We start from the raw sequence: 26,290 nt of genomic DNA, 5'->3' as shown, positions 1-26,290 counted from the left end.
TGCCTTTCATGCAGAAGGACTGTGGTTTGAGTCCCGGCATCCCATATGGTTTCCTGAGCCTGCCAGGAGAGATTTCTGAGCCTAGATCCAGGAGTAACCCCTGAGTGCTGCTGGGTGTGACCCAAAAACCAAAACCCCCCAAAAATGCTTCTGTTAACTCACTTGTGCTTTTGTTTGCATTTTTCTTTTATATTTAAGTACTTCTATATTCCCAGTACATCAAATGTCTTTATGCATGTCTTCACTTGTTTTCTGAAAAATAAGGCTTAGTCAAAATTAGACAATAAAACACTTTCCTCTTATTTCCAAATCTTGTAGCAATACATTACTCTTAATTTTACTCAGTACAATTTTTTCTTTTGATATTTATAAAAATATAAACATATGTTTTAGGATTTCTGCTTTAATAACGTCATAGCAGTTTATCATTGTATTTATTTAAAACCCAATGTGGTTTTTAAGGCGTGCCTTTTTTCAGCCAAAGTATATAAAGTGGAAACCATTTGGTTAATTAAAGACTAATTTTAAATTTAGCTTTATTTTTATTTTAAGTAAAAAATAATTTTCTAATTTATATGTCAATATGTAGATTAATGAAAGACAAGTGGAAATTTGCCATAATACTATCAATAATATTCTTTTACTCATAACCAGTGTTACTTTCACTATTCTTGTTGCAAAGATATCTTGTCATTTAGAGAATACAGTTGTTTACATTAATTCATGTGCCTTAGTGAAAAAAATGCTATTACTCCTTTACTTAATGGGATTCTTCCCTTGTGGCAGTGCAAACGGCTAGAGCAGGAGCTTCATCATCTGAAAGAGCAGAACCAGACTTCAGCAAACAACATGAGACATCTGACTGCTGAAAACAATCAAGAACGTGCTCTGAAGGTAAATCTCCGTTCCTTCTTGCAGGCAAATTAAGGTTGTAAGCCCTTGGTGCCAGCTTTCTGTGCTGCATATATCAGTTGTGTACATTTCAGCAGAAGTGAGCTGTGGTGTTTGCCAACAACCCCTTCTTTAAACACAGATACAGCACCCTTCTGTTATGGTATTATATTATTTCATGTATGTGTACATGAAAACAACATGTTTTTAGAGTTTTGAGTGGGGCATATTAATAACTTTTGATACATCTTTATTCAGATTCTAATTTATAGTAATAACTTTAACTTTGTAATTAATAAGAAGAATCCATGCTTAAAATAAAAAACAAATTCTGAATTTATTTTCTTATATCAGTGTTTATTAGACTATTTTTAATGATTTGTAATATTGGCAACACATAGAACTGACAGACCTTGAAGTTATATGTATTTGTTAATTGAAAGAGTACTTAAAGTGTTGCTTCATACCAAAAACATAAACTAAATAAATCTATCTATAATAAATAGCTTACATTTGAGTGACAAAGTTTTTTCTTATTGTTATGCTATATGAGAATCATCAAAAGATCATTATTTTTCTATTCTAATTATGCTTTGTATATATGATTATACTTAGAATTTTATCAGTTCCTTTTTAGTCACTGCTTCTGTTCATAACATAATTTGCACTTGCCTTCAAGTTGCTAAGAGTTTTACTCAGGTTAAAAATAAAAACAAATATATTCATAAGAATTAGAAAAGAGACTATGTTCATTACTGTGCACTGAAAAAATATGTGCTACCCAAGGAAGGTTATCATACTTTATTATCTTAAAAGGTTATTTTTTTAGGGGATGGCACAGCCATTGATGCTTAGGGACTAACTGTTTCTGGTGGTGCTCGGGGGACCATATGGGGTTCTGGGTTAGCTGTGTACAAGGGAAGTGCTTTACCTTGTACTTTCATCTGTAGTTCAAGGGGTTGAACTATAACACCATAACAGCCTGTGTTATCTCTCTGGCTCCCAACTTGAGTATCTTAATTTTTCCTTAATTTTTAACTTTAGCAAGTTAAAAAAAAAATCCTCAATTGTCTCCTTAGCTTTTCCTTCTCTCTGACTAAAGGTCAGAACCCAAGTCAAATACTATTGATTATACAACAATATTTATTCCCAAACATACACTTTCTTTACTTTTACTACAGAAGTTGGAAAATATATATATTGTCAGCTTCCTTTTTGCCAGTGATAAACAAACTTCTGTAATGTGGGTGAGAAAAATGAGAATTATGTCCAGAAAAGTTTTTGTTTTCCTGACATCATGCATTTGTTATTCAGAGATGAATCAGTGGGCTAATACACGCTTTCCAAGTTGGAGGTTGGATTTGGTCTTTTAGTGCATCCTCACCTGAGCATGGAATAATTAGCCTTCCAGCACTACTGCATATTGCCCAGAAGTCAAACCAAATAATAATAAAAAAAGACATTCAGGAGGCAATATTGCCTCATTTCGTATTTTAGATTCTTAACTTGCTTCCTGAAATTGCGCTAATCCTCTTATATCTGGGAAGAAAACACTAGTAAATGAACCTCTTAATGTGTGGCCCACTTTGATAACATTGAGCATCTACCTTTTTTTTGTTTATTTTTGTTGTTGTTTTTGTTTGTTTGGTTGGTTTTGGTTTTTGGCCACATTCAGTGGTCGGGGCTTACTCCTGACTTGTGTGCAGGGATAACTCTGGAATGCATCGGAGGTGTTACGGATCAAATCCAGTTTAGCCCCATACAATTCAACCACCCTACCAACTATACTATCCATTCCTTACTCTTTTTATTTGTTAACAGATATAACACTATATAATTTAATTCAATCTTAATAGTGTTTCATAATTTATTTCAAATTAACAAATTAACATTTATTAGTTAGTGGTATAGCGAAATCCTAGCTAATCTAAAATAACTGATATAATACTTTCATCTTTTCAAAATTTGATCTGTTCCAAATAGTTCTATTATGCCTGTCAGTTTTATAAATAAAGAATGTATTATATAGGGTTTAATTGTTAGTAGAATATAGTTCTATTTCAGGTGATGAAATGAAAGCACCGAGAAAGAGAAATGAAAACTATAAAGGTGTTAAAAATATAAAGATCGGGCCCGGAGAGATAGCACAGGGGTGTTTGCCTTGCAAGCAGCCGATCCAGGACCAAAGGTGGTTGGTTCGAATCCCGGTGTCCCATATGGTCCCCCATGCCTGCCAGGAGCTATTTCTGAGCAGATAGCCAGGAGTAACCTCTGAGCACCGCCGGGTGTGGCCCAAAAACCAAAAAAAAAAACCAAAAAACAAAAAAAATATATAAAGATCAAATGAAAATATTTTTATCTATTTAATTGTCTAAAGGGTATATTAAAGAGAACAAAGAAAACAAGGAACCAAAAAATTGTTGACTAAAACTATTCCAGAATTTTCGAATAATCTAAACCACAAATCTAGTCTAGTACTACTAAATGAATTTTAAGTATATTAATTTAGAAATAAAAAGTTATACACTATCAAAATTTAATAGTTTGTACTTTAAAAAGTAATGGATTTATTTATTAAATAATATTCTTTAGAACAACTATAATGTTGATCTTTAACAACAACTATTACGTTGATCTTTACATAAGAATTGATGCTTAGATTCATTGCAGTAGCACTAATTGAATAATATCTTAAATATGCTGAGAGAAAAAGGAGAATAACTCCTTAAATAAAGGGAATTTACTGTCAAATTAACAGTAAATAACGATTAGATGAATTTTAGTTACTTTTTCATCTATGGAATAAGTGTCAAACCTCTAACATGTGGGATGTAGGTACTTCTCTATAGTTTGAACCTGATAAATTTCTAAAGCGTTCATTTTCAAGTAAGCTCAAGCCAGGAGGTTCTAAAGTCATGTGAACCAAACCCAATAGTCCTTTGAGGAGGTAGTAGTTGTCTTGCTGTGCTGCAAAGTAATTTGGTTTTCAACCATTGCAAGTCATGTGCTCTGGACGTGAGCTATATTCCTAGCCCTAGGTGAACCTTGTGTAACTCAAATGCCCTACCTACTGTATTAATCACCCCTGCTCCACATTTTAAAATTTTGTAAATCAAATTTATATCTATTTGAGTTGAAACCAATATATTTATTTTTTAGTAAGTTTAAGATATGTGAATTATTTTGAGATCATGTTTTCTCAATAAATCACTGCTCACCTAAGATTCTTAAAGGAACTCTAATTTGTATTAAAATTTCCTGTATCATGCAATATCAGGAATTCTAGCTTTTCACTTTGGCTTCAAAAATGTATACCTGTTAATTTTCCTTTATTGTTTAGATATCACTGTAATATAAGTTATTTTAAGAGAGTAAGTAAATAATTTTTTATAACTTTGTAAATCACAATACCTTAATAAAAAGAATATTTTTGTTTGTTTTGGGGGGGTCACACCTGGTGTTGCTCAGGGGTACATCTGGCTCTGCACTCAAAAATCGCTCCTGGCATGCTCGGGGACCACAGGGTATGCCAGGAATTGAACTGGGGTCTGTCCTGTGTTGGCAGCTTTCAAGGCAAATGCTCTACTGCTGTGCTATCTCTCCGGCCCCCAATAAAAAGAATTTTATAAGAAACTGAGTAAATAGCAAGCTATAATTATTTAGCTTCATAGTAAATGATCACATAATTTCAATGTCTCAATCCTATGTTGAGATTCAGTTATTGACCTAGATCAGCAATGTTAATTTACTATTCTTGATATACTTCATGAGCCTTTACTTCTTTAGCCAGTGGATTTCTTCTATTTTTAGGAGATTTTTTTGGGTTGATAGCACATTTTGAATTCAAACAGAGATATAGAAGAGACATTTTTTAAAAGTTATTAGTTTTGTTATAGTTTATGGTACAATATCATATTGTTTACAGTTTTGTGTACAAAGCTATTATATCTCACCACTAATACCATAGTGTCCAAGACTCTCCACCTCCTGTTATCTTTAGTCTGTCTCTTAATTACCTAGTAACCTCAGTTTTGTAAATCAAGACAAAGATTTTTTTTTATTTTATTATAACACTGTGATTGTTGTTAGTAATACAGTTGTTTTGGGCATTAAATGTTCAGACACCAGTTCTACCACTATTTTGATCTTCCCTTCACGAATGTACCTAATTTTCCAGCCAAAACCATAGCCGGCCTTCTTGTAGGCAATAACAAATGTATTTCAAATTATTTCTTACAACACAAAGGCAATTGGAATGATCTAAACTTAGATCAACAAGGGTTAGTTTGAGTTATTATATCTCTATAGTGTTACCGAAAGATTCAGTTACCCAACCAGGCTTTGGTTGGTGCTAGTTGAATCTTCTATGTTTATGCTCACTGAGCTTGAAAGATTACTATGTAATTTTCCCATCAGATTTCTTTGGATACTACTAGGCTAACCCTATAAAATTTTGAAGTGTCATGTGGCCATATGTTCCATGAACCTTAGATCGGAAATACATGTAATAGCTTGACAGTTTGATAAAGCTAAGTCCTGGAGCTGAGGCAATTTTGTCAAAAGGGTAGGGTGTGGCACCTGAATGCTTTAGTTCATGTTGAAAGGAATATGACCCACCCTTGGTGAAAATTCTACTGAGGTATCAGCTTGACCAGATTACATGGACAGTGTTGTTAAGCACTATATAAAATGCTTGGAGATTTTTTTTGGGGTCCTCATCAAGATTTCACTTGTTGGATGAGAATTGGACCTCAGCTGCTGAATAAACTCCCTTTTGCACCTTGCAAAAAATATTTAGATTGCTATTTGTTTTAAATTTTATTGAATTATTATGCTGAGTGAAATAAGTCAGAGGGAGAGAGATAGACGCAGAATAGTTTCACTCATCTATGGGTTTTAAGAAAAATAAAAGACATCTTTACAATAATTCCCAGAGACAAAAGAGGACTGGAAGGTCCAGCTCACGACATGAAGTTCACCACAGAGTGATGAGTGCAGTTAGAGAAATAGCTATATTGAGAACTTTCATAACAATCTGAATCAATAAAGGAAGTAGAAAGCTTGTCTCAAGTACAGATGGGGGTGGGGTGGGGAGGAGGGAGAATTGGGACAGTGGTGTTGGTAATGTTGCACTGGTGAAGCGGGGTGTTCTTTACATGACTGAAACCCAACATTCATATTTGTAATCAAGGTGTTTAAATAAAGATATTAATTTAAAAAGAAGAAAACAAAGCTAAATAAAAAAAGGGAGGGAGGGATGGAGGGAGAGAGGAAAATGTCTGAAGGGAAGATAGGAGGGACACTGAGGACATTGGTCATGGGAAATGTACACTTGTGAAGGGTGTTATACATTGTAAGACTTAAACTCTTGAACAATTTTTAAATTACAAAAAAATTAAAACCCAACTGTTTTATGAAGAACTGTGTTTAACCACCGTGTTTAAGTAATTTAAAAATAAAATAAAAAGAAATTTATTGAATTCAGGGCCAGAGTAATAGTATAGAAGCAGGCTGTTTGCTGTACAGGAGGCTAACCCAGCAGGGACCCGGGTTCAGTCCCCATCATCCCATATGGTCCCCCGAACCTGCCAGGAGCAATTTCTGAGCACAGTCAGGAGTAACTCCTGAGTACCACCAGGTATGACCCAAAATCCTAATTAAATAAATAAATTTTATTGAATCCCTCTGTAATATATATATTATGTAATTTTTATCTTATTAATGAAAAAATCTTGTTTAACTTTCAATTTTTAGTTTTTAATAAAGTATATAGTTTTAAAAGTCAAATTTCAAGGTTTCCTAAGAGGTACATAAAATAGTTTTCTTCTACATATTACCTCTCTTTAATTTTTATGTCACAGAAGAAATTACTCACAACTCTTTTAGCAATTTATTTCTAAATATACACTATATTTCTAAATGGAAAATTTATACTATTTTTATTTTTGATATTTTTACTGTTTTTTCTCTATGAATATGAAGATTTTATATTTCATTGTTATATTATCATAATTTTGTTTATATTCATACAGGAATAATACAATGTTTTTCAAATATTTTGCAAGGATTATATTTTAGTGACAAGAATAGATAGTATAGGGATTAAAGCACATACATATCTTGTATGAAGCCAACTTGATTTAACCGCAGGTACCATATAGTCATCAAGTATCATTTAGTACAGCCTTGTAGATATCTACCATCACTGGGTAGGCCTACGTTAAATCTCCTGCACCACAGTGGCAGAGCAACACCATGCCTTCAGGCCCTTGCATTGAAACCACCCTTGTTGGCTGAAAATCATGAGGAGTAGTCCTAAGGTCTCCAGAACATTATTGGGACCTCAAAAATAATTTAATCATGTTTCAGTTAATATATAAACATGTAAATTTAAAACTAAAATAAAATGTGAGAAAATGGCTCATACTGAAATGACATTTATACTCAGATTTTGTTTTTCTATGAAGCAGTTGACACTTGTTCAAGTTCACCAAATTAGGTGGCAATTATTCTGTTGGTTTTTATGTATTTCTAAATATCTTGTGAACAGAGGCATAGCATCCTTTTTTCTGAATTGTGTTTTTAAGGGATATTTGTTTAGTAAATTCCCTTGACAGAACTAGCATGTCTTTCTCTAAAGGAAAAGACAGATTTGTTTACTGTATAATAAAAGTATGTCTTCCTCTGGATAAAGGTCAGGCACATTTGCCTGCAGCAGATTAGAAAAGATTTGGCTTCCCTTAACTTGGAGTTCTTAAGTTAGCTTGTGAGCCCACTGTGGATACCACCTGGTACCCTCTGCATTTCCCCTTTGAACTGGGGTAAGGATATCCAGTGCAGAAATGATGTTTCTGCTGTTTGTGCTGTGCTTGAATAAATAAAATTATTTGTGATACATATTGCTTATGTTACATGTCAGTATCTATTAAAATGGTGAGATAATTTGTTAGCTTACAAATAGCGTAGAAAAAACTTACACTCTATAATAATTGAAAATATATATTTCCTTTGTAAGTTTTCAGAATTGTATATGCTTCAGAAAATATTTATACTCTCAAAATTTTGTAACATATCCATCAATTCAGTAATGTTTTCATATATTCTTTACTATGTACCCTTTTATTAATACACTCAGTTGTATCTGGTGACCTAAAACAACATTTTTCAACCACTGTGCCGTGGCACACTAGTGTGCTGAGAGATATTGTCTGGTGTGCCATGGGGAAAATTTCACTTTCATCTGTAACATGTGGCTTCGGCTCACAAATAGACCAATCATTATAAAATACTTTATTAGTTAGGGGTTGGAGCAGTGGCACAGAGTGGTAATGCATCTGCCTTGCCGTTACTAGCCTAGGACAGATTGTGGTTCAATCTTCTGGCATCCCATATGCTTCCCCAAACCAGGAGCTATTTCTGAGCGCATAGCTAGGAGTAACCCCTGAGTGTCACCTGGTGTGGCCCAAAAACAACAACAACAACAAAACTTTATTATTTAATAATAAATTATGAAATAATTTCTTTGTGTTTATTTGATTTCTAGTCAAGAGAATTACTTTACATATAGTCAGTATAGGCACAGATTTAAATTTTTTTAACATTTGATAATGGCGTGCCTCATGATTTTTTTTCCATGAAAAAAGTGTGCCTTTGCACAAAAAAGATTGAAAAACACTAACCTAAAATATTGTCTTCCTCTTTTGTTTTATGGACTTTATGTTCTTTGGAGGGCCAGGATTTTTTCTCTATAAGATATTATAGTTTTTCTTCTCTAGATTTCTAGATTTCAGTTTTCTTCATATTTTTATTTATTTATTTTTGTCATAGCAGTTAAAATATGTCTCTTATAGAGAGTAGTGGGATAGGTTCAGTTTTCTGATTTTTCTAGCCACTCCATGTTTTGATTGTGAGCTCATGCCATTATTATTGAGGAAAATTATTGAAACAAATAATTGATTGCCATACTTTTATAGTGATTCTAGCTATTTGTGTTTAATCTTTTTCTTTGATATTTTGTTTGCCTTTTATATGAAACCCCTTAGTGCATCTTACAGTTCTAGTTTAGAGCCAGTGAAATTTTGTAACTTTTTCATTGAATTTGTATATATTAATCTTTCAAATTTAAATTATAAACTAGCTAGATAAAAGATTCTTGTTTGGATGACAATTTTGTTCAGTGTATTAGCAATATTGTGCCATTTCTTTCTACCTACAGATTTTATTTGAAAGATCTTTTTTTAGTCTTACAAAATTCCTTTATATGAGTTATACCTCAGTCTTTTAAAAGGTTAGAATTACAATAGAAAACAAACGATTACCAAATAAGATAACAGATAAGTATCTAATGAATACTAATTCAAAGATTCTATACAAATTTTTAGCAAACTCAATCTAAAAACATATTGAAAGGGTTATTAAAACATGAGCAACTGGGATACAGTTCAGAGATGCAAGGATGGTTCAATATATGCAAATCAGTCAATGTCATGCTCCATGCGAACAAAAATTTAAAAATATAATACAGCTATTGCTATGCAGAGAAAATTTTGAAAAGATGCAACATCTATTAATAATTAAAAAAACCTCAACACAGTAAGGATGAAGGAATATCATCTTGATAGTAACCACATTTTAATAAATCTATATCTAATATTCAGTGGCAAAAATGCAGGAAACCTTCCCTCTGTGATCAGCCTACAATAAAAGCATTGCAATTTTTTACTGATATTCAACACAGTTTGGAAGGTCTTTCCCCACCCAAGTAACCAGGCAAGAAAAAGAAATCAAAGTTAGCCAGTTTGGAAAAAAGGAAGTTTAAATATCACTCTTTAATATCACTAAGTGAAAAATGACATAAAATATATATTGGTTGCTCTAAAGACCCTTTCATAAAATTCTTAGACACTATATACAACTCTAGTCTCTATTTACAAAATCTGTAATACTTCTTTATTGGGGGGGTGGTTCCCCAGATGGTGACCAGAGATTATACCTGACTGTACCCCAAGATCACTTCTGGTTTACTTGGGGGATAAGTTGGGGCAATGGGGATCAAAACTGGGTTAGCCTTATGTAAGGAAATACCCTACTCCTATACTATTGTTCCAGCTTGTCTGTTACTTTTACATGTAAAAGTAATGAGCTAAAAGAGAAATGTTTTAAAAATAAACTATCCCTAGATAATAAGGATCTATAAATAGGCTTTTAAAATGGATGTAAAACCTTGAACATCAAAATATTATAAGTCATTATTAAATAGAAGAGAACAAATGATTGTGTAAAAATATTCCATGAACATGGACCATAAATATGATATAGTCAAAATTAGTCTTACCTAAATCATTGTACTAGTTCAGTGTAATTTCATCAAACTTCCAATGACATTCTGAAGAATATAGAACTAATGCAACTGAAATTTGCATTTCAATTTGCAATTCTGAGAAGTTGTGAGATATTGTTTCCCTTATATTATAAAGCATTATAATCAAAACTTTCAAATAATATGACTTACTGGTTGTTTTACAACTTTTTTATGTAAGTCATTCTAACCACTGAGAGGTGTGATTTCTAGTGTTCTGATTTGTACTTTCCTAATAAATGATGTTGAGAATGTTTTCATGCCAGTGGGTCATCTGTTTCTCTTTGTTGGAAAAATGTTTTTCCCTGATTTTTTTTATCCTTGTTCTCCTCTGAGAAACCAACTTTAATTCTCAGATGCGGTATAGTTTTAAGATATGTTAAACAAAAGTGTCACAACTTACCAAATTGTCATTAAAATGTTTTTATAGCTCTTCTGCTGATCTTTTGATCTGTAGCTTCTATTTTACATTCTGCTTATACATAATATTTTATTTTATTAATCCATTTCTTTTTTTTTTTTTTTTGGTTTTTGGGCCACACCCATTGACGCTCAGGGGTTACTCCTGGCTATGCGCTCAGAAGTTGCTCCTGGCTTGGGGGACCATATGGGAAACCGGGGGATAGAACCGCAGTCCATCCAAGGCTAGCGCAGGCAAGGCAGGCACCTTACCTCTTGCGTCACCGCCCGGCCCCTATTAATCCATTTCTAACATTTTGATTCAAGTTTCTCAATTTCATTAGGAACCTTTGATAGTCTCATATTAATCTTTCTATTGGTACATAATTTGTCATACAGCACAAATTATTGTGGCAGAAATTCATTTAAGAAAAATTATGCCATCACATTGTATATAGGTTATAGTTTATCACTGAATTACATGAAAGTCTTCATATAACACATTTAAAAGGATAGAAGTAAATGAAACAGCAGACCTTTTTTTTTTTAGTTTTGGGGGGCCACACCTGGTGAGGTTAAAGGGTTACTACTGTCTTTGTGCTCAGATATCACTACTGTCTTGGGGGACCGTATGGGATGCCAGGAGGATCGAACTGTGTCCATTCTAGGCTAGTGCGAACAAGGTAGATGCCTTACCACTTGCACCACCACCCTGGCCCACATCACTACCATTTTGTTACTTGTATACAAAAATTATGGCTTAAAGAATTTTTTTAATTGAAAGTTATAGTCAGGTAAACTTCTATGAGATAGTGTTATCTTTAATTAGAGAATAAAGTTCTGAAAACCACAGTGCCAAATGTTCCTAAAAGTCAAACAAGATTAAAAGTGCCCATTTAATTTAGAATTTAGGAAACCCTTTCTATTTGGTGGTTATGGTAATATCCTTGAATAAATAAATTGCAGAAGAAATAGAAATTTTGTACAAAAGCAGCAGTAACCCCAGATCTGGATGAGGATGGCAGATGCCCTGAGAAACAGAGGGGAGAGTACACCCTCCCCAAAGAACATATTTAATGTGTGATGTGTTACTCCTCCACCGATGGAACAAATTCTCTTGCCCTAGAGACACTAAAGCAGAGGAGCACAGCTGTTCAACTTCACTCTGTGGCTGTCTATTCCCTAATCAAAATACACCAGTACAGCATGTAGTAAAGGACTGCAAAGGACACCCTGGGAAAGCATCAGAAAACACCATCAGGTTTAGAGAATGAAGATGATGATTCTGAAGACACAACAGAGAGGGAATTTGGAGGATGTTCAAGGAACTCAAATAACCCATGGAATGCATGAACAAACCACAAATAAGAATCAAGAGGACATGAAAGTAGAAATGAGAAAACTCTAAACCAAAATATTAGGTTTAAAAACTTGGTAGCCGAAATGAAAACCTCACAGGAAAGCCTCAGCAACAGAGTAACAGCTGCTGAAAACAGAACCAGTGAGCTGGAAGATGAGATGCATAACAACTCCATACAATGGAAAAGGCTGGATAAAGAGCCTTAAAACAAATGATTAGATGATGGAAAAAATCCTCAAATAATGTGAACAGATAAAAATAGAGGTCTGTGATCAAATCAGTAGGAGCAACATAAGAATTATTGGAGTTCCAGAGCCCAGAAAGAAAATTTCCCATGAAAAAATCAACAGTCAAGGACATCATTGCAGAAAAACTCTCAGAGCTAAATAGTACATGTTGCCAAATGCTATATGCCCATATATGCTATATGGCTAAAAGATACCTAAAGATAAACACCCCAAGGCACATCTGAGTCATACTGACAAATCCCACATGTAGGCACGGAATACTGAAGGCAGAAAGATCAGAAAGGGAAATTATGTACAAAGGACCATCCTTAAGGTTAACAGCAGATCTGTCAGAAGAAACCGTCAAGCCCCAAAGGTAGTGGTGGATATAGTGACAAAACCTAACAAAATGAATGCTTTGCTGACAATATTTCACCCAGCCAGACTTAAATTCTGTTTGGAAGGAAAGATACACAGCTTCACAGATAGACAACAGCTAAGGAACTTTAGAGACTCAAAACCATTCATAAAAGATCTGAAAGGTCTACTTTAAGGGAAGGCAGACCCAACAAACACACCATACTCTTGCAGTTAGATCACCCTAAATCCCACGACAAGAATCTCTCTCAATGTCAATGTACTAAGTACACTGGAGAAATATCATAGCAAAATTGATCAAAATGTTGAATCCAGTGTTTTGCTGTATTCAAGAAACACATTTGAATAGACAGAGCAAACATAGTCTCAAAATCAAAGGTTGGAGAATAATAATTCAAGCAAAACACTTTCTTAAAAAAACAGGAGTGACTGTACTTATATTAGATGATACAGACTTTAGATTTAAAATGATGATAAAGGGCAGAGATGGCTACTGCTTGATAATCAAAGTATATGTGCACCAGAAAGAAACCATACTTATAAATGTATGCATACAATGAAGTTCCAGTAAAATATTTAAAATAATTGATGACAGATCTGAACAAAGCTTTCAATAGCAACATAGTAATAGCAACACTTCCCTGTCATGACTTTATTGGTCAACCAGGCTAAAACCTAACAAAAATATACTAGCTTTGAAGGAAAATGAAAGAGAAAACTTAGTGTGTGTGTGTGTGTGTGTGTGTGTGTGTGTGTATATACACACACACATATACATATATATACACATATATGTATTCCCAGAAAATTGGTTAGACTTTCTTCTAAAACAAAAATGGCTTATTCTCCAAGATAATAGACTACATGTTGGGCCATAAAACTACCTTCATAAAATCAAAAGGATAGAAATTGTCTTAGGGGGCTTATTTTTGTTTTTAAATTTAATTTTATTGAATCGTTCATAGTTGAATTTCAGATATACAATGAGTCAGGACCTTCCCACTACCAGTGTCAACCTCCCTCCTTCAGTGGACCCAGAGTAAATCCTGCACCACACCCTTTGTCCCCTGGCCTGCCAGTGCAAAGACCCCTTTGAGTTTAGATTGTTAAAGTTTAAGTCCCTTGATTCTGTTGTCATTGACATTGGCTTGGATATTAGTTCTGTCCTTATTTATTTTCCCACCAATGCATTCAACTTCACTTGATCCCTGGCCCCCATCTTTTTTTATTCCTTCTTAGTTTTATAGAAAAATGTGGGAGTATGTAGTAAACTAAATTAATCTGTGTCCCAAGGTTTTATGAAAAAGGTGGGAGACCCAATTTAAAAGATAAGAGATAAAAAATACAATAAATAATTAAATATATATGTATGGCACGTGTTTTTGTTGTTTTTTTTTTTGGTTTTCCTTTTTTTTCTTTTGCATGGGCACAGCAAACTATGGAGAAAATAGATAGGGAAAACCAGAGGATTAAAAATAGCAAGAACTCCCTTCTCAGATTATCATGCACTGAAATTAGAGGTCAATCATAAACACAGATTAAAAAAAACTTTAACAGCTGGAAATTAACTTACTACTGAATAACTCGTGGGTTAGAGACAAAATCAAAGAGAAATCGAAAGATTCCTTAAAATAAACAATAAGGAAGACAAAGTTATCAGAATTTGTATAACAAATTCAGTATTTTAACAAAATATGGTATTTTAAAGTCAATGTAAATACATCAAGCCTATTAAGAAACAGCAAAAACTGATAAGATTTAAATTAAATTGCTATGGACTTAGAGTTTCTTACCTGGAAGGAATATTGAATTACTATAATGAACTTTTGAGAAAATTGTCAATGGCAAAACACATTTGTAATATTGGTGAACTCTTAATTTATTCTTATTGTTTACTCAAATGTAAGTGTTGAGTTTTATCTAGTATTCTGTGAATTTGCAGTTTTATTTAATGAAAGATGAAAAGATCTCAATTCATTATATTTTGTATCAAACCCAGATTTATTATTTCAAGATTTTCTTTTTTGTTTTTTGTTTTTGTTTTTTTGGGGGCCACACTGGGGACGCACAGTGGTTATTCCTGGCTATGTGCTCAGAAATCGTTCCTGACTTGGGGGACCAATGGGATGCTAGGGATTGAATTGCGATCTGTCCTAGGTTAGCACATTCAAGGCAAATGCCATACCACTTGTGCCACCACTCTGGACCCTATTTCAAGCATTTCTCGATGAGTCTACTAGATACCTCTATTAAGAACTAATAACCAGGAATCCCCGAAGGAAACTGAGAGACTGAGGTGCCCTGGACATGCCTGAACAGGGTGAGTCTGGGTTGCCAATGTCATTATTGAGGGCGCCTGAATACTGTGGGTTTGAACTCAATTCCAGCACAGAACCCTGAAGGAAGCTGAGAGACTGAAGTTCCCTGGACATGCCTTAACAGGGTGAGTCCGGGTCACCAACACCATTACTGGGGGCGCATGAGCACTGTTTGTTTGGAACTAACTCCAGCACAGAATCCCTGAAAAGCTGGAGACTGAGGTGCCCTGGACACTCCTGAACAGGGTGAGTCTGAGTCAATGATGCCTTTACAGAGGATGCCTGAGCTGTACAGGTTTGAAACCAACTCCAGCACAGAATCTCTGAAGGAAGCTGAAAGGCTGAGATGCCCTGGACATGCCTGAACAGAGTGAGTGTGGGTTGCCACGACCAATGCCATTACTAAGTGCACCTGAGCACTGTGGGGTTGCAACCAATACCTGAGCAGGTTAGGGCCAGAGGAGCACAGCCACACAGATCTCTAGCAAATGAACTCTACCATAAAATGTGAGAAAAAACACAGAGCAGTCAGAAAACTCTAGACTGAAATAACAGGATTAAAAAACTCGGTAGATAAAATAAAAACCTCAATAGAAGGCCTCTCCAACAGAGTAACAGAAGCTGAGGACAGAATCAGTAAGCTGGAAGATGAGATACAGAACAGCTTCATACAGCAGAAGATATTGGGAAAAAAGCCTCAAAGCAAATGATCAAACAATGAAAAAAATACTCAAGGTATGTGAGCAGATGAAAATTTAAGTCTTTGATAAATTCAACAGAAACAACATAAGAATCATTGGATTCCCAGAGACCTAGAAAGAAAATCTCTAGGAAAAATCAATAGTTAAGGACCTCATTACTGAGAAACCACCAGAGCTAAAGACAGCATAAAACCAAACCCTGCATGCGCAAATACTACCAAATAAAAGAGACCCAAAGAAAAGCACCCCAAGACACATCCTACTCATGATGATGCATCCCACAGATAGGGATAGGATACTAGAAACAGCAAAATCAAAAAGGGAAATTACATTCAAAGGAGTATGCTTTAGATTTACAGCAGACCTCTCACAAGAAAACCTCAAGGCCAGAAAGCAGTGGTGGTATATAGAGACAAAACTCAATGAAATGAATGCTTCACCTAGAATAATACACCTAGCCAGACTCACTTTCAGGTTTGAAGGAAGTATACATGCTTTCAATGATAAAAAACAGCTAATAAACTTTACAGACTCAAAACCAGCCCAAAAAGAAAAGTTGAAAGGTCTACTTTAAAGAAAGAAAGACCTGGGGCCGGAGAGATAGCATGGAGGTAAGGCGTTTGCCTTTCATGCAGAAGGTCATTGGTTCAAATCCCGGTGTCCCATATGGTCCCCCGTGCCTGCCAGGGGCGATTTCTGAGCATGGAGCCAGGAGTAACCCCTGAGCACTGCCGGGTGTGACCCAAAAAAAACACAAAAAAAAAAAAAAAAGAAAAAGAAAGAAAGACCAACAGATATACAATACTTCTACACAAAGATGACACTAAATCCATGACAATTATCTCTCTCAACGTCAATGGACTAAATGCACCTGTTAAGAGACACAGAGTGGCAAAATGTATCAAAAAGCTGATTTCAACGTTTTGCTGCCTACAAGAATCACATCTGAATAATTAAAACAAGCATTAACTCAAAATCAAAGGCTGGAGGAAAATCATCCAAGCAAACAACACCCTTAAAAAAGCTGGAGTGGCCATATTAGTATCAATGAAACAAACTTCAGACTCAAAAAAGTTATAAGGGACAAAGACGGTCATTTTGGACTAATTAAAGGATATGTACACCAAGACGAAATCACACCCCTAAATATATATGCACCAATTAATGGACCTGAAAAATATTTATTACAACTCTTGACAAACCTGAAAGAAAATATCAACCCAGCACAGTAATAGTAGGAGATCTCAACACTGCCCTGACACGTCTTGATAGATCAACCAGATTGAAACCCAATAAGAATGTATCTGCTCTGAAAAGAGAAATGGAAGAAAGTGGACTAGTGGATACATATCGAGCACTGTATCCCCAGAAAACTGCATACATATTCTAAAATGCACATGGGTCATTCTCCAGAATAGACCACATGCTGGCTCATAAAACATATCTCCATAAAGTCAAGAGGATAGAAATTGTACAAACTACCTTCACAGACCACAAGGCACTGAAATTAGTGGTGAACTACAAATAAACCCTGAAGAAAAACTTTTTTTTTTCTTGGTTTTTGGGTCACACCCGGCAGTGCTTAGGGGTTACTCCTGGCTGTCTGCTCAGAAATAGCTCCTGGCAGGCACCGGGATTCGAACCAACCACCTTTGGTCCTGGATCGACTGCTTGCAAGGCAAATGCTGCTGTGCTGTCTCTCCAGGCCCGAAGAAAAACTTTTAACATCTGGAAACTAAACAGTTCACTACTGAACAACCACTGGGTCAGAGATGAAATCAAAAAGGAAATCAAAACAATCATGGAAACAAAACAGTATTAAGAGAAAAATTTATAGCCTTTCAAGCACAAATCAGGAAGGAAGGAGATTATATAAAAAGCTTAATGACAACAGCTTTCAGAACTAGAAAATGATCAACAAAAGGAACCAAAAATAGGTAGGCAGAAGGAAATAACAAAGCTTAGAGCAGAAATCAATAAAATGGAAATCCAAAAAAATAATTCAAAAGATCAACAAAATCAAAAATTGGCTCTTTGAAAAAATAAACAAGATCGTTAAGCCAGTAGCAAAACTCACAAAGAAACAGAGAGAGAAATCTAATACACCAGATTAGGAATTAAAAGGGGGAGATGACTACAGATACTGCAGAGATTCAAAGGGTAATCAGAGACTACTTTGAGAAACTCTATGCTACAAAAACATGAAAACCTGGAGGAAATGGATAAATTCTTGGACTCATAATCTTCCATGGTTAAACCAGAGTGATCTTGCATGTCTAAACAGACACATCACTACTGAGGAAATTAAAATGGTCATCAAGAGTCTTCCCAAAAACAAAAGCCCAGGCATCGATGGATTCACTAACAAATTTTTTCAAACCTTTCAAGAGGAAAACTTCTATCAATTCTCTGCAGGATCTTTCAAGAAATTGAAGACTTAGAAACACTACCAAACAGTTTTTACAATGCTAACATCACCTTGATACCAAAAACAGAGATGCTGCCAAAAAAAAATTTAAAAAAGTACAGGTCAATACCCCTGATGAATAGAGATGCAAAGATCCTCAACAAAATTTTGGCAAACAAGATCCAATGTCTCATCACGAAGGTTATTCACCACAACCAAGTAGGTTTCATCCTATGCAAGGATGGTTTAACATCCATAAATCAATCAATATAATACACCATGTCAACAAAAAGAAAAATAACCATATGATCATATCAGTAGAATCAAAGACAGCATTTGATAAGATCCAACTCCCATTCTTTTTTATCTTTTTTTTATTGTGGGAAAACTTAATTACAAATTTTTCACAGTAATATTTAAGGCACATAGTAGTAACCATGGAACGAGGGGCATTCCCATCACCAGTGTTGTCCTCCCTCCACTCCTGTTCCCAGCATGCATCCTACTTTTCCCTCTTCTATCTCCCATAATGCTAGTGCATCTGTTTTCCCCATGTACAGTTTGATGTAGATTGGGTATCCTTTCTGCTGTCGTTGACTTTAGTTTTTGTATTCAAAATTCAGATCATTTTTTATTTCTACCAAATAAGCATACAACTGCCTTGTCTTGGTACCATCCATTTTCCTCCCTCCAATTCTGATGCTGATCAAGGTGATTCCAGTAATGTGGCTCTATTGGAGATATAAGAAGGGTATGGGAAGAGTTCATCTAGGTACTGGTAAGTATCTCTTTGGAAGAAGAAAGAAAAACGTAACAAAAAAAAATGAGACAAGACAAAGACAAAACAAAACAAAAACCAATAAGGGAGTTACAAAAAAGTACAAAAAAGATTAAGAAAAAAAAGAGTAAACCAAAAAACCAAAACCATCAGCTATGAAGAAACAAATCAACACACACACATACACACACACACACACACACATACACACACACTTCAAAAACAAAAATGAAAGCAAAAACAAAGAAAAAAGACCACTAACTTCTTAAAAAAAAGGTTTGTGTTTCTTTTTTTTTATTTCTGCATAGACACAATAAACATTGGGAAAATTAGAATGGGAACTCCCTTGGAAAAAGAGATACATGGTTTCTCTGCCCTTTAAGCATACTGCCATGGGAACAACTACAGGCTCTGTACTCCCTCTTTTACAAACTCCAAGGGCTTTTTATGGTGCCAGAAGACTTTTCCACTCAGATGTGGGCAGTGAAATCCGTCTCTGTAGTTGAAGATCTTACTATTTGTGAAGGTCATAGGGCAAAGGCTAGAAAAGAGGATTTTTTTGTTTGTTCATTTCTTTTTTTTTATGATTCTAGGTTTTCTGTTCATCACTATTGTTGTAATCAGTCTAATATGGTTAGTGGACTTGGTTATTGCTCATATCCTAGGTCAAAGCCTAGGTTATAGTCTTTCAGCATGGTTCTAGATATTCTGCTCAGTGCTATTGTCAAAGTCAGACCTCTGGGATTAGAGATTTTGCTTTTTGTATGAATCCAAAGCTGAGGCCTAGTCAAGGAACTTCCTCATTGGTCCCTTGCGAGATTCTGTCCAGTTCTTTAAAAAAAAAAAAACTCATCAAGGTGGGAATAGAAGGAACGTTTCTTAGTATAGTAGAGGCAGTCTACCACAAGCCAATGGCAAATATTATTCTCAATGGAGATAAACTGAAAGCCTTTCTTCTAAAATCTGATTCAAGACAAGGCTTCCCTCTCTCACCACTACTATTCAACTTAGTGCTGGAAGTTCTTGCCATAGTGATTAGGCAAGATAAAAATATCAAGGGCATCCAGATAGGAAATGAAGAAGTCAAACTCTCACTGTTTACACATGACTTGATACTATATTTAGAAAACCATAAAAACTAGCAAAAAAAACTTCTAGAAACAATAGACTCACATAGCAAAGTGGCAAAATAAAAAATTAACACAAAAATCTATGCCCTTATACACCAATAATGATAGAGAAGAAATGGATATTAAAAGAAAATCCCATTTACATTAATGCCACACAAACTCAAATATCATGGAGTCAACTTAACAAAAGATGTGAAGGACTAATTCAAAGAAAACTACAAAATCCTGCTTCAAGAAATAAAAGAGGATACACAGAAATGGAGACATATACCCTGATCATGGATTAGGATGACTAAAATCATTAAAATGGCAATACTCCCCAAGGCATTGTACTAATTTAATGCAATCCCTCTAAGGACACCCATAACATTCTTCAAAGAAGTAAATCAAACACTCTTGAAATTCATCTGGAACAATAAACACCCCAAAATAGATAGAGCAGTCCTTGGGAAAATGAATATGGGAGGCCTCACTTTTCCCAACTTTAAACTGTATTACAAAGCAGTAGTTTAAAACAGCATGGTATTGTAATAAATACACCCACAGATCAGACTATACTATTCAGAGAATGCTCCCCAGATATACAACCAATTAATCTTTGATAAAGGGGCAAGAAATGCAAAATGAAGCAAGAAAAGCCTCTTCAACAAGTGGTGCTGGCACAAATGGTCTGCCGCTTGCAAAAAAAAAAAAAAAAAAACCAGCCTCAGACCTCCAGCTAACATCATGCTCCAAGGTCAAATTCAAATGGATTAAAGACCTTGATATCAGATCTGAAAGCATAAGGTATATAGAACAACACATAGGTAAAAACACCCCAGGACATTAAAACTAAAGGCATCCTCTAGGAAGAAACAGCACTCTCTAAACAAGTCAAAGTAGAGATACACAAATGGGACTATATTAAGCTGAGATGCTTCTGCATCTCAAAGGAAATAATGCCTAGTATACAAAAGCCACCTACAGAATGAGAGAAACTATCCACCCAATATCCATCAGTTAAAGGGCTAATATCTAAGATATACAAGGTACTGACAGAACTTAACAAGAAAAAACATAACCCCATCAAAAAATGGGGAGAAGAAATGAACAATTTCTCAAAGAAGAAATACAAATGGCCAAAGGGCACATGAAAAAATGCTCCACATCACTAATCATCAGGGAGATTCAAATCAAAACAATGAGGTACCATCTCACACCACAGAGACTGGTACATATCACAAAGAACAAGAATAATCAGTGCTGGCAGGAATATGGAGAGAAAGGAACTCTCATTCACTGCTGGTAGAAATGTAGTCCAGCCCTTATGGAAAACAATATAGAGATTCCTCAAATAACTTAAAATTAAGCTCCCGTTTTATTCAGTTAAACCACTCTTAGGGATATATCCTAGGAACACAAAAATCCAATATAAAAATTCCTCACACTTATATTCATTGCAGTACTATTTACAATAGCCAAACTCTGGAAACAGTCAAGATGCCCTTCAACAGAAGAATGGCTAAAGAAACTGTGGTACATATACACAATGGACTATCATGCAGCTGTCATGAGAGATGAAATCATGAAATTTCATATACATGAATGTACATGGAATCTGTTATGCTGAGTGAAATTAGAGGGAAGGCGATAGACACAGAATAGTCTCTCATCTATAGGTTTTAAGAAAAATTAAAGCATTGAAATAATTCCCAGAGTTGAGTGTCAGAAGGACCAGCTCAAGATACGAAGTTCACCGCAAAGAATGTTGAGTGCAGTTAGAGAAATAACTATGCTTAGGACTTTCATAACAATGTCATTGAGTGAGGGATGTAGAAAGCCTGTCTTGAATACACACAGGGGGTGTGGGAGGTAAGAGATGGAAGCATTGGTGATGGAAAGGTTGCACTGGTGAAGGGGGTTGTTACTGTTATGACTGAAACCTAACTACAGTTATGTTTATAATCATGGTATTTAAATAAAGAAATTATTTCTTTAAAAAGAACTACTGATAAATAAGCGTACTAAGCTATGCATTTCTGTTGTTTTATGCAGTTTATAATATGCTACCAACTATTAACTATTACAATAAAAATAAACTTAATGAGAACACTGAGGAGAGTGAATTTTAGGCATACAGGGAGATTCATCTTTGTATGAGCAGCTTTAGATAGAACATTGGATGTGGTTCAAATGGTAGAGCACATGGAAGGCCCTTAGTATGTGCCCCTGAAACCCCAGATTGAAATACTTCTAGATATTTTAATCCCAAATTAAAAAGGGTTTAATTGAAAATAATTATGTACGCACCACCTTGATCCTTTTTTTATTTTCCGTATTACTTGTATTTGGACCTAATATTTTACATAAATGCCCTAGTGACCTACTTTTATACAACTAGAACTATTCATCTTTAGTTTGACCAAAGGAATTAAGTCCCCCAACTGGTGCGTATGTTGTGTGCCAGGAAGAATTGCTTTAAAACAGAATGTGCATTGCTGTGAGGAAATGGAATAGTGGAATAAGTAAGGTCCTCTTGCCTCCATGACACTATCCAAGCCTTTTCTACCTCTGCCCATATCAATACTATAAGTTCTATATTTCCTTTTCCTTTCTTTCTTATTTCTGTTTTCTTTCTATTTTCATTCCTTTTTAACTTGATTTGTTGTTTTTCATTAATATGCAACTAAGAAGATATAGACCAGATGCCATGATTAACATTGTTGAAGCAATACTTTTTTTTACCTTTAAAAGTAAAAAAAAAAAAGAATAGATTAATAAATCTGAATCAAGGCATATGTTAAAATTATATTTAAAAAGAATGATTCCAAAAAATAAATCTGGGCCTATTAAATACGAATATCTTACTCTGAGTTTGAGAATTATGATGGCATAATTAGTGTTAGGAAGTGAAATAACAATAAACCTCCATCCTTATTTTGGGACCACCTGTTTGTCTTTTACCAATTGTGATTTTTAAGTTTAGTCTAATATTCTACTTGATTTCAGGATTTTTGCTGATGTCAGTATTGTAATGCAGTGTACTAGTCTATATCTTTTAAACCCATGCATTTTACCGATAAAGAGACTACTTAAAGAATTCTAATCAAGAGATCTTTCTCTATGATTTTTAGTTTTTCTAGTAACTGAGAGTATGCTTTTAAGTAATTTGGAATAGGTGACATATTAAACAGTTGAATTATTATTTACATTGCATAATGATACTATGCAATGTGTGATGCAAATTTCAGATGGTTATTTAAAAATATTAAAAAATACTGATTAGCTTTCAAAAATATGTTCTAAATTTAAAGTTTATATAGAAAGTCAAACTTTTGATTGTCAGATACAAAAAGATTACCAAGGTAATTAAAAAGGTATTTCTGATTTGAGACATGAAGTATTACATAAAACTCAGTAAAAGCAATTACATTTAGCAATGTAGAGTTCTGTAACAAACACATCCTTTTTAAAGGCATCTTTGTGGTAGTTTTTAGTAATGCATCTACAGAAAATGAACTTTACTATGTGCACTTTTATCCCCAAAATGCACAAATTGATGCTTCTGTAGTTTGTCCTCTATTTTGACTTTATTGTGTTGTTCAGTGTTGGTTAGTTTTTCTGTTATGTTGATGAATTAAAACAGATATTAAATTTTATCATTAATTCAGTGCCTGGTCTCTCATCAAATCCCCTTAATTACAAATTGACTCCAAGGATTAGACAGCATGGATTTTAATTTTAACTGAAACAAAAAAAGGCATCTTGAAAAATCACTCTTGCTTAGTGACTCATAGACACATTTTTAAAGATCTTAGTTATTGCTTAGTATTTAAAACTTAATACAAAAATCATACAACATTTTCATATTTTTAATAATATATTAGAATGTTTTTGCTCAGTCTTGAAGAAATTCTTAGTATTTCACATAAGTAGTATTTTGTAGTTTGGATAACTTGTAACTTTCTTTAGAAAATGTTGACTTTGAATTTTGGTGCAACCAACTATATCTGAATAACATATATGTTATATTTCTACTTAGCAGCTTTACAAAATCATATTTGTATGTTCATATATTACATGAAATTATTACTAATATAATCTAGTTCCCTGTGTCTAGTAATATTAATAAGTTATGACTAGTTAAATCATCCTCTGACACTTGCTATTTTAATTCCAGAGTCACTTTTTGTACATTTTACTCTCAAGATACATAAACATTTTTCCTAAAAGTGCTCTTTTATTGAATTGTGTCTCATTAATTTTTCATTAAACACTAGAATTATTTCTTTTGACTAGAACAATAGGTTATAGATTAAGCTACTGACACAGTGGTCACAAAATATTTGTAATGTTTTTAACCCTGAGTTGCACCTTAAAAAATTCATTTGTATTTAGAATATTTTCTAAAATCTAATTGTGTTATTCACTTATGTTCAATTTTTATTAAGATTTTTAAGTTTTCTGATACTCTCTTTTAGAAAATACTTAATCAAAAGATGACTTTACGTCCTGAATATTTTGTGGTATAAAATATTTCTTGTAAATTCTTGTCTTAATTACATTCTGTTTTTGAGAGTGTTTAATATAATCATTTTTTTCAATTGTGCAAATGTCTTACTTTTTAGTAAATTTTATCTTTAAATATAATTTCTTTAAGAGCTTTTGTTATATTTCCTGTAAACTGAAAAAATTTTACGATAAAAGATATTTAGCGTCCAAATGAGCTATGTTCGTTATGGCAGAGAAAAACAAATTGCCTAGAAACGGATTGTTTACGTAATATTAGATGGTAATATAAACCAACAAAAGCAAGGAAATGAAATTCTAAGGCTGACACACTGCCCTTTCCTTGCTCCTTTGTGCCTGTAGGTATCATGTATGTGTTGTAATATCAAAATGCAGTGGCCTCAGTCAAGATCTGTCAAAGTTAATTCTAAATTTCTTTACTTTGTTGGTTTCTGTCACATCTTTATATTATTATTTTGTCTCTAATGATATATAATGTTCTTCACATGTGAGGTGAAGAAATGCTTAGGTGAATCTGAACGAGATGATAGAAGTTTATTTACTTTGGTATTGTTCACAATTGATTGTTTCTGATTAGCCAAATATCATGCAGCTTTGATATTATTCCTATACATTTTAGAAATAGTATAATAAATAATTATAGAAATATTTTAGCAAATTTTAGTAAAATGTAGCCACTGATTGAAAATCTTGGTCATCCTAATTTTTATTCCATTTAAATATTTTTAATCATTTTGTAAGGTGGTGATAGGTTTATAAAACTCGTATTTTTTTAATACTAACCAAATACATAAGTATGATTTCATAAAGCAATTTGTATATGCATTGCATAAAGAATCCAGTGAAAAATTTTGCACGTAGAAGAAAGTCTCTCAAAACGCACTCTCTCTTTTTTCTCTTACTCTCTCCCTTTTCCCTATCCTTATTCCTCTTCTCTCTCCTCAAATAGCACTTTTTCTTCATGTTTATGTTGCAATGTTACAATTATATTCATTTTGATATCCCATTTTACTCTCTAGATTCAGAGCTTATCATTCTTTAATATCAAATGCTTTGGGGTGTCTGTTTTATACAATGACAGGAATTGATATGTCAGTATTAAAGTATGTTTCCATTTATAACCACAAGGAGTTTGGATTTATTTTATTTCATTTTATTTTTATGATGCTTTCTAGTACTATTTAAGTATCCATTAGCATAAAATTTTCTACAGAGGCTCACTTATTTTCAAGCTTTAAATTTCTCTAAATCTAAATCTTAGCTTGATGAACAAAAGTATTTGGGTTACTTTTTAAAGAAAAAAATGAGTTCTTAAACATCAAATTTGTATGTTAACCCTTATAGAAATAAATAAGATTCTTTAAAATGTATATGACAACATAAACTACAAAAATACTCTTATTATTGAAATAAAATAGTATGGATTAGGAGATATATGGTTTGGATCAATGGTAATGCTTTTAGAAATTTTGCTTTATGTTTTACGCAATTAGTATTTAATTGGATACATTAAACGCAGTGAAAAAAATACCTTATTTGCTTGAGATTTGTGAAACAATACTTTTTGCTCTTACTTATTTTAAGGTGATGAAAGGTGAAACATTTGACATTTTCTTTTTCAGAATTGTTTTAAAACACAGAGGGCGGGAAAGGGGCGTTGCCCCATCATAGTTAAGGGTGTCTGTGGTTGTCCATGACAGCGGCTCTTGTTTTAAAACACCTGTGTTTACTTTCCAGCTTTTCGGAATTTGCCTGAAAGTGGCCTAAGAATGGCATGGGCCTTCCATTATGACTGTTTTTTTTTTTTTTTACTAATATAGAAAAAGAACTAAAC

The 26,290-nt window shown here is 33.9% G+C and overlaps 1 protein-coding gene across 1 annotated transcript in view; it reads left to right on the top strand.

Annotated features, from left to right (window-relative positions):
- Nucleotides 1-26,290, top strand: part of MIPOL1 (mirror-image polydactyly 1) — a 251,632-nt gene that overhangs the window by 91,799 nt on the left and 133,543 nt on the right. The window contains exon 9 of the mRNA XM_049766979.1: nucleotides 787-894. Within this exon, the coding sequence (XP_049622936.1) occupies nucleotides 787-894 (108 nt within the window). The remainder of the gene's footprint in view (nucleotides 1-786; nucleotides 895-26,290) is intronic.

The sequence above is a fragment of the Suncus etruscus genome, chromosome 2 (assembly GCF_024139225.1).
Source record: "Suncus etruscus isolate mSunEtr1 chromosome 2, mSunEtr1.pri.cur, whole genome shotgun sequence".
Lineage (NCBI taxonomy): Eukaryota > Metazoa > Chordata > Mammalia > Eulipotyphla > Soricidae > Suncus > Suncus etruscus.
Note: the sequence above shows the minus strand (reverse complement) of the source record. Positions and strands in the feature narration are given on the sequence as shown.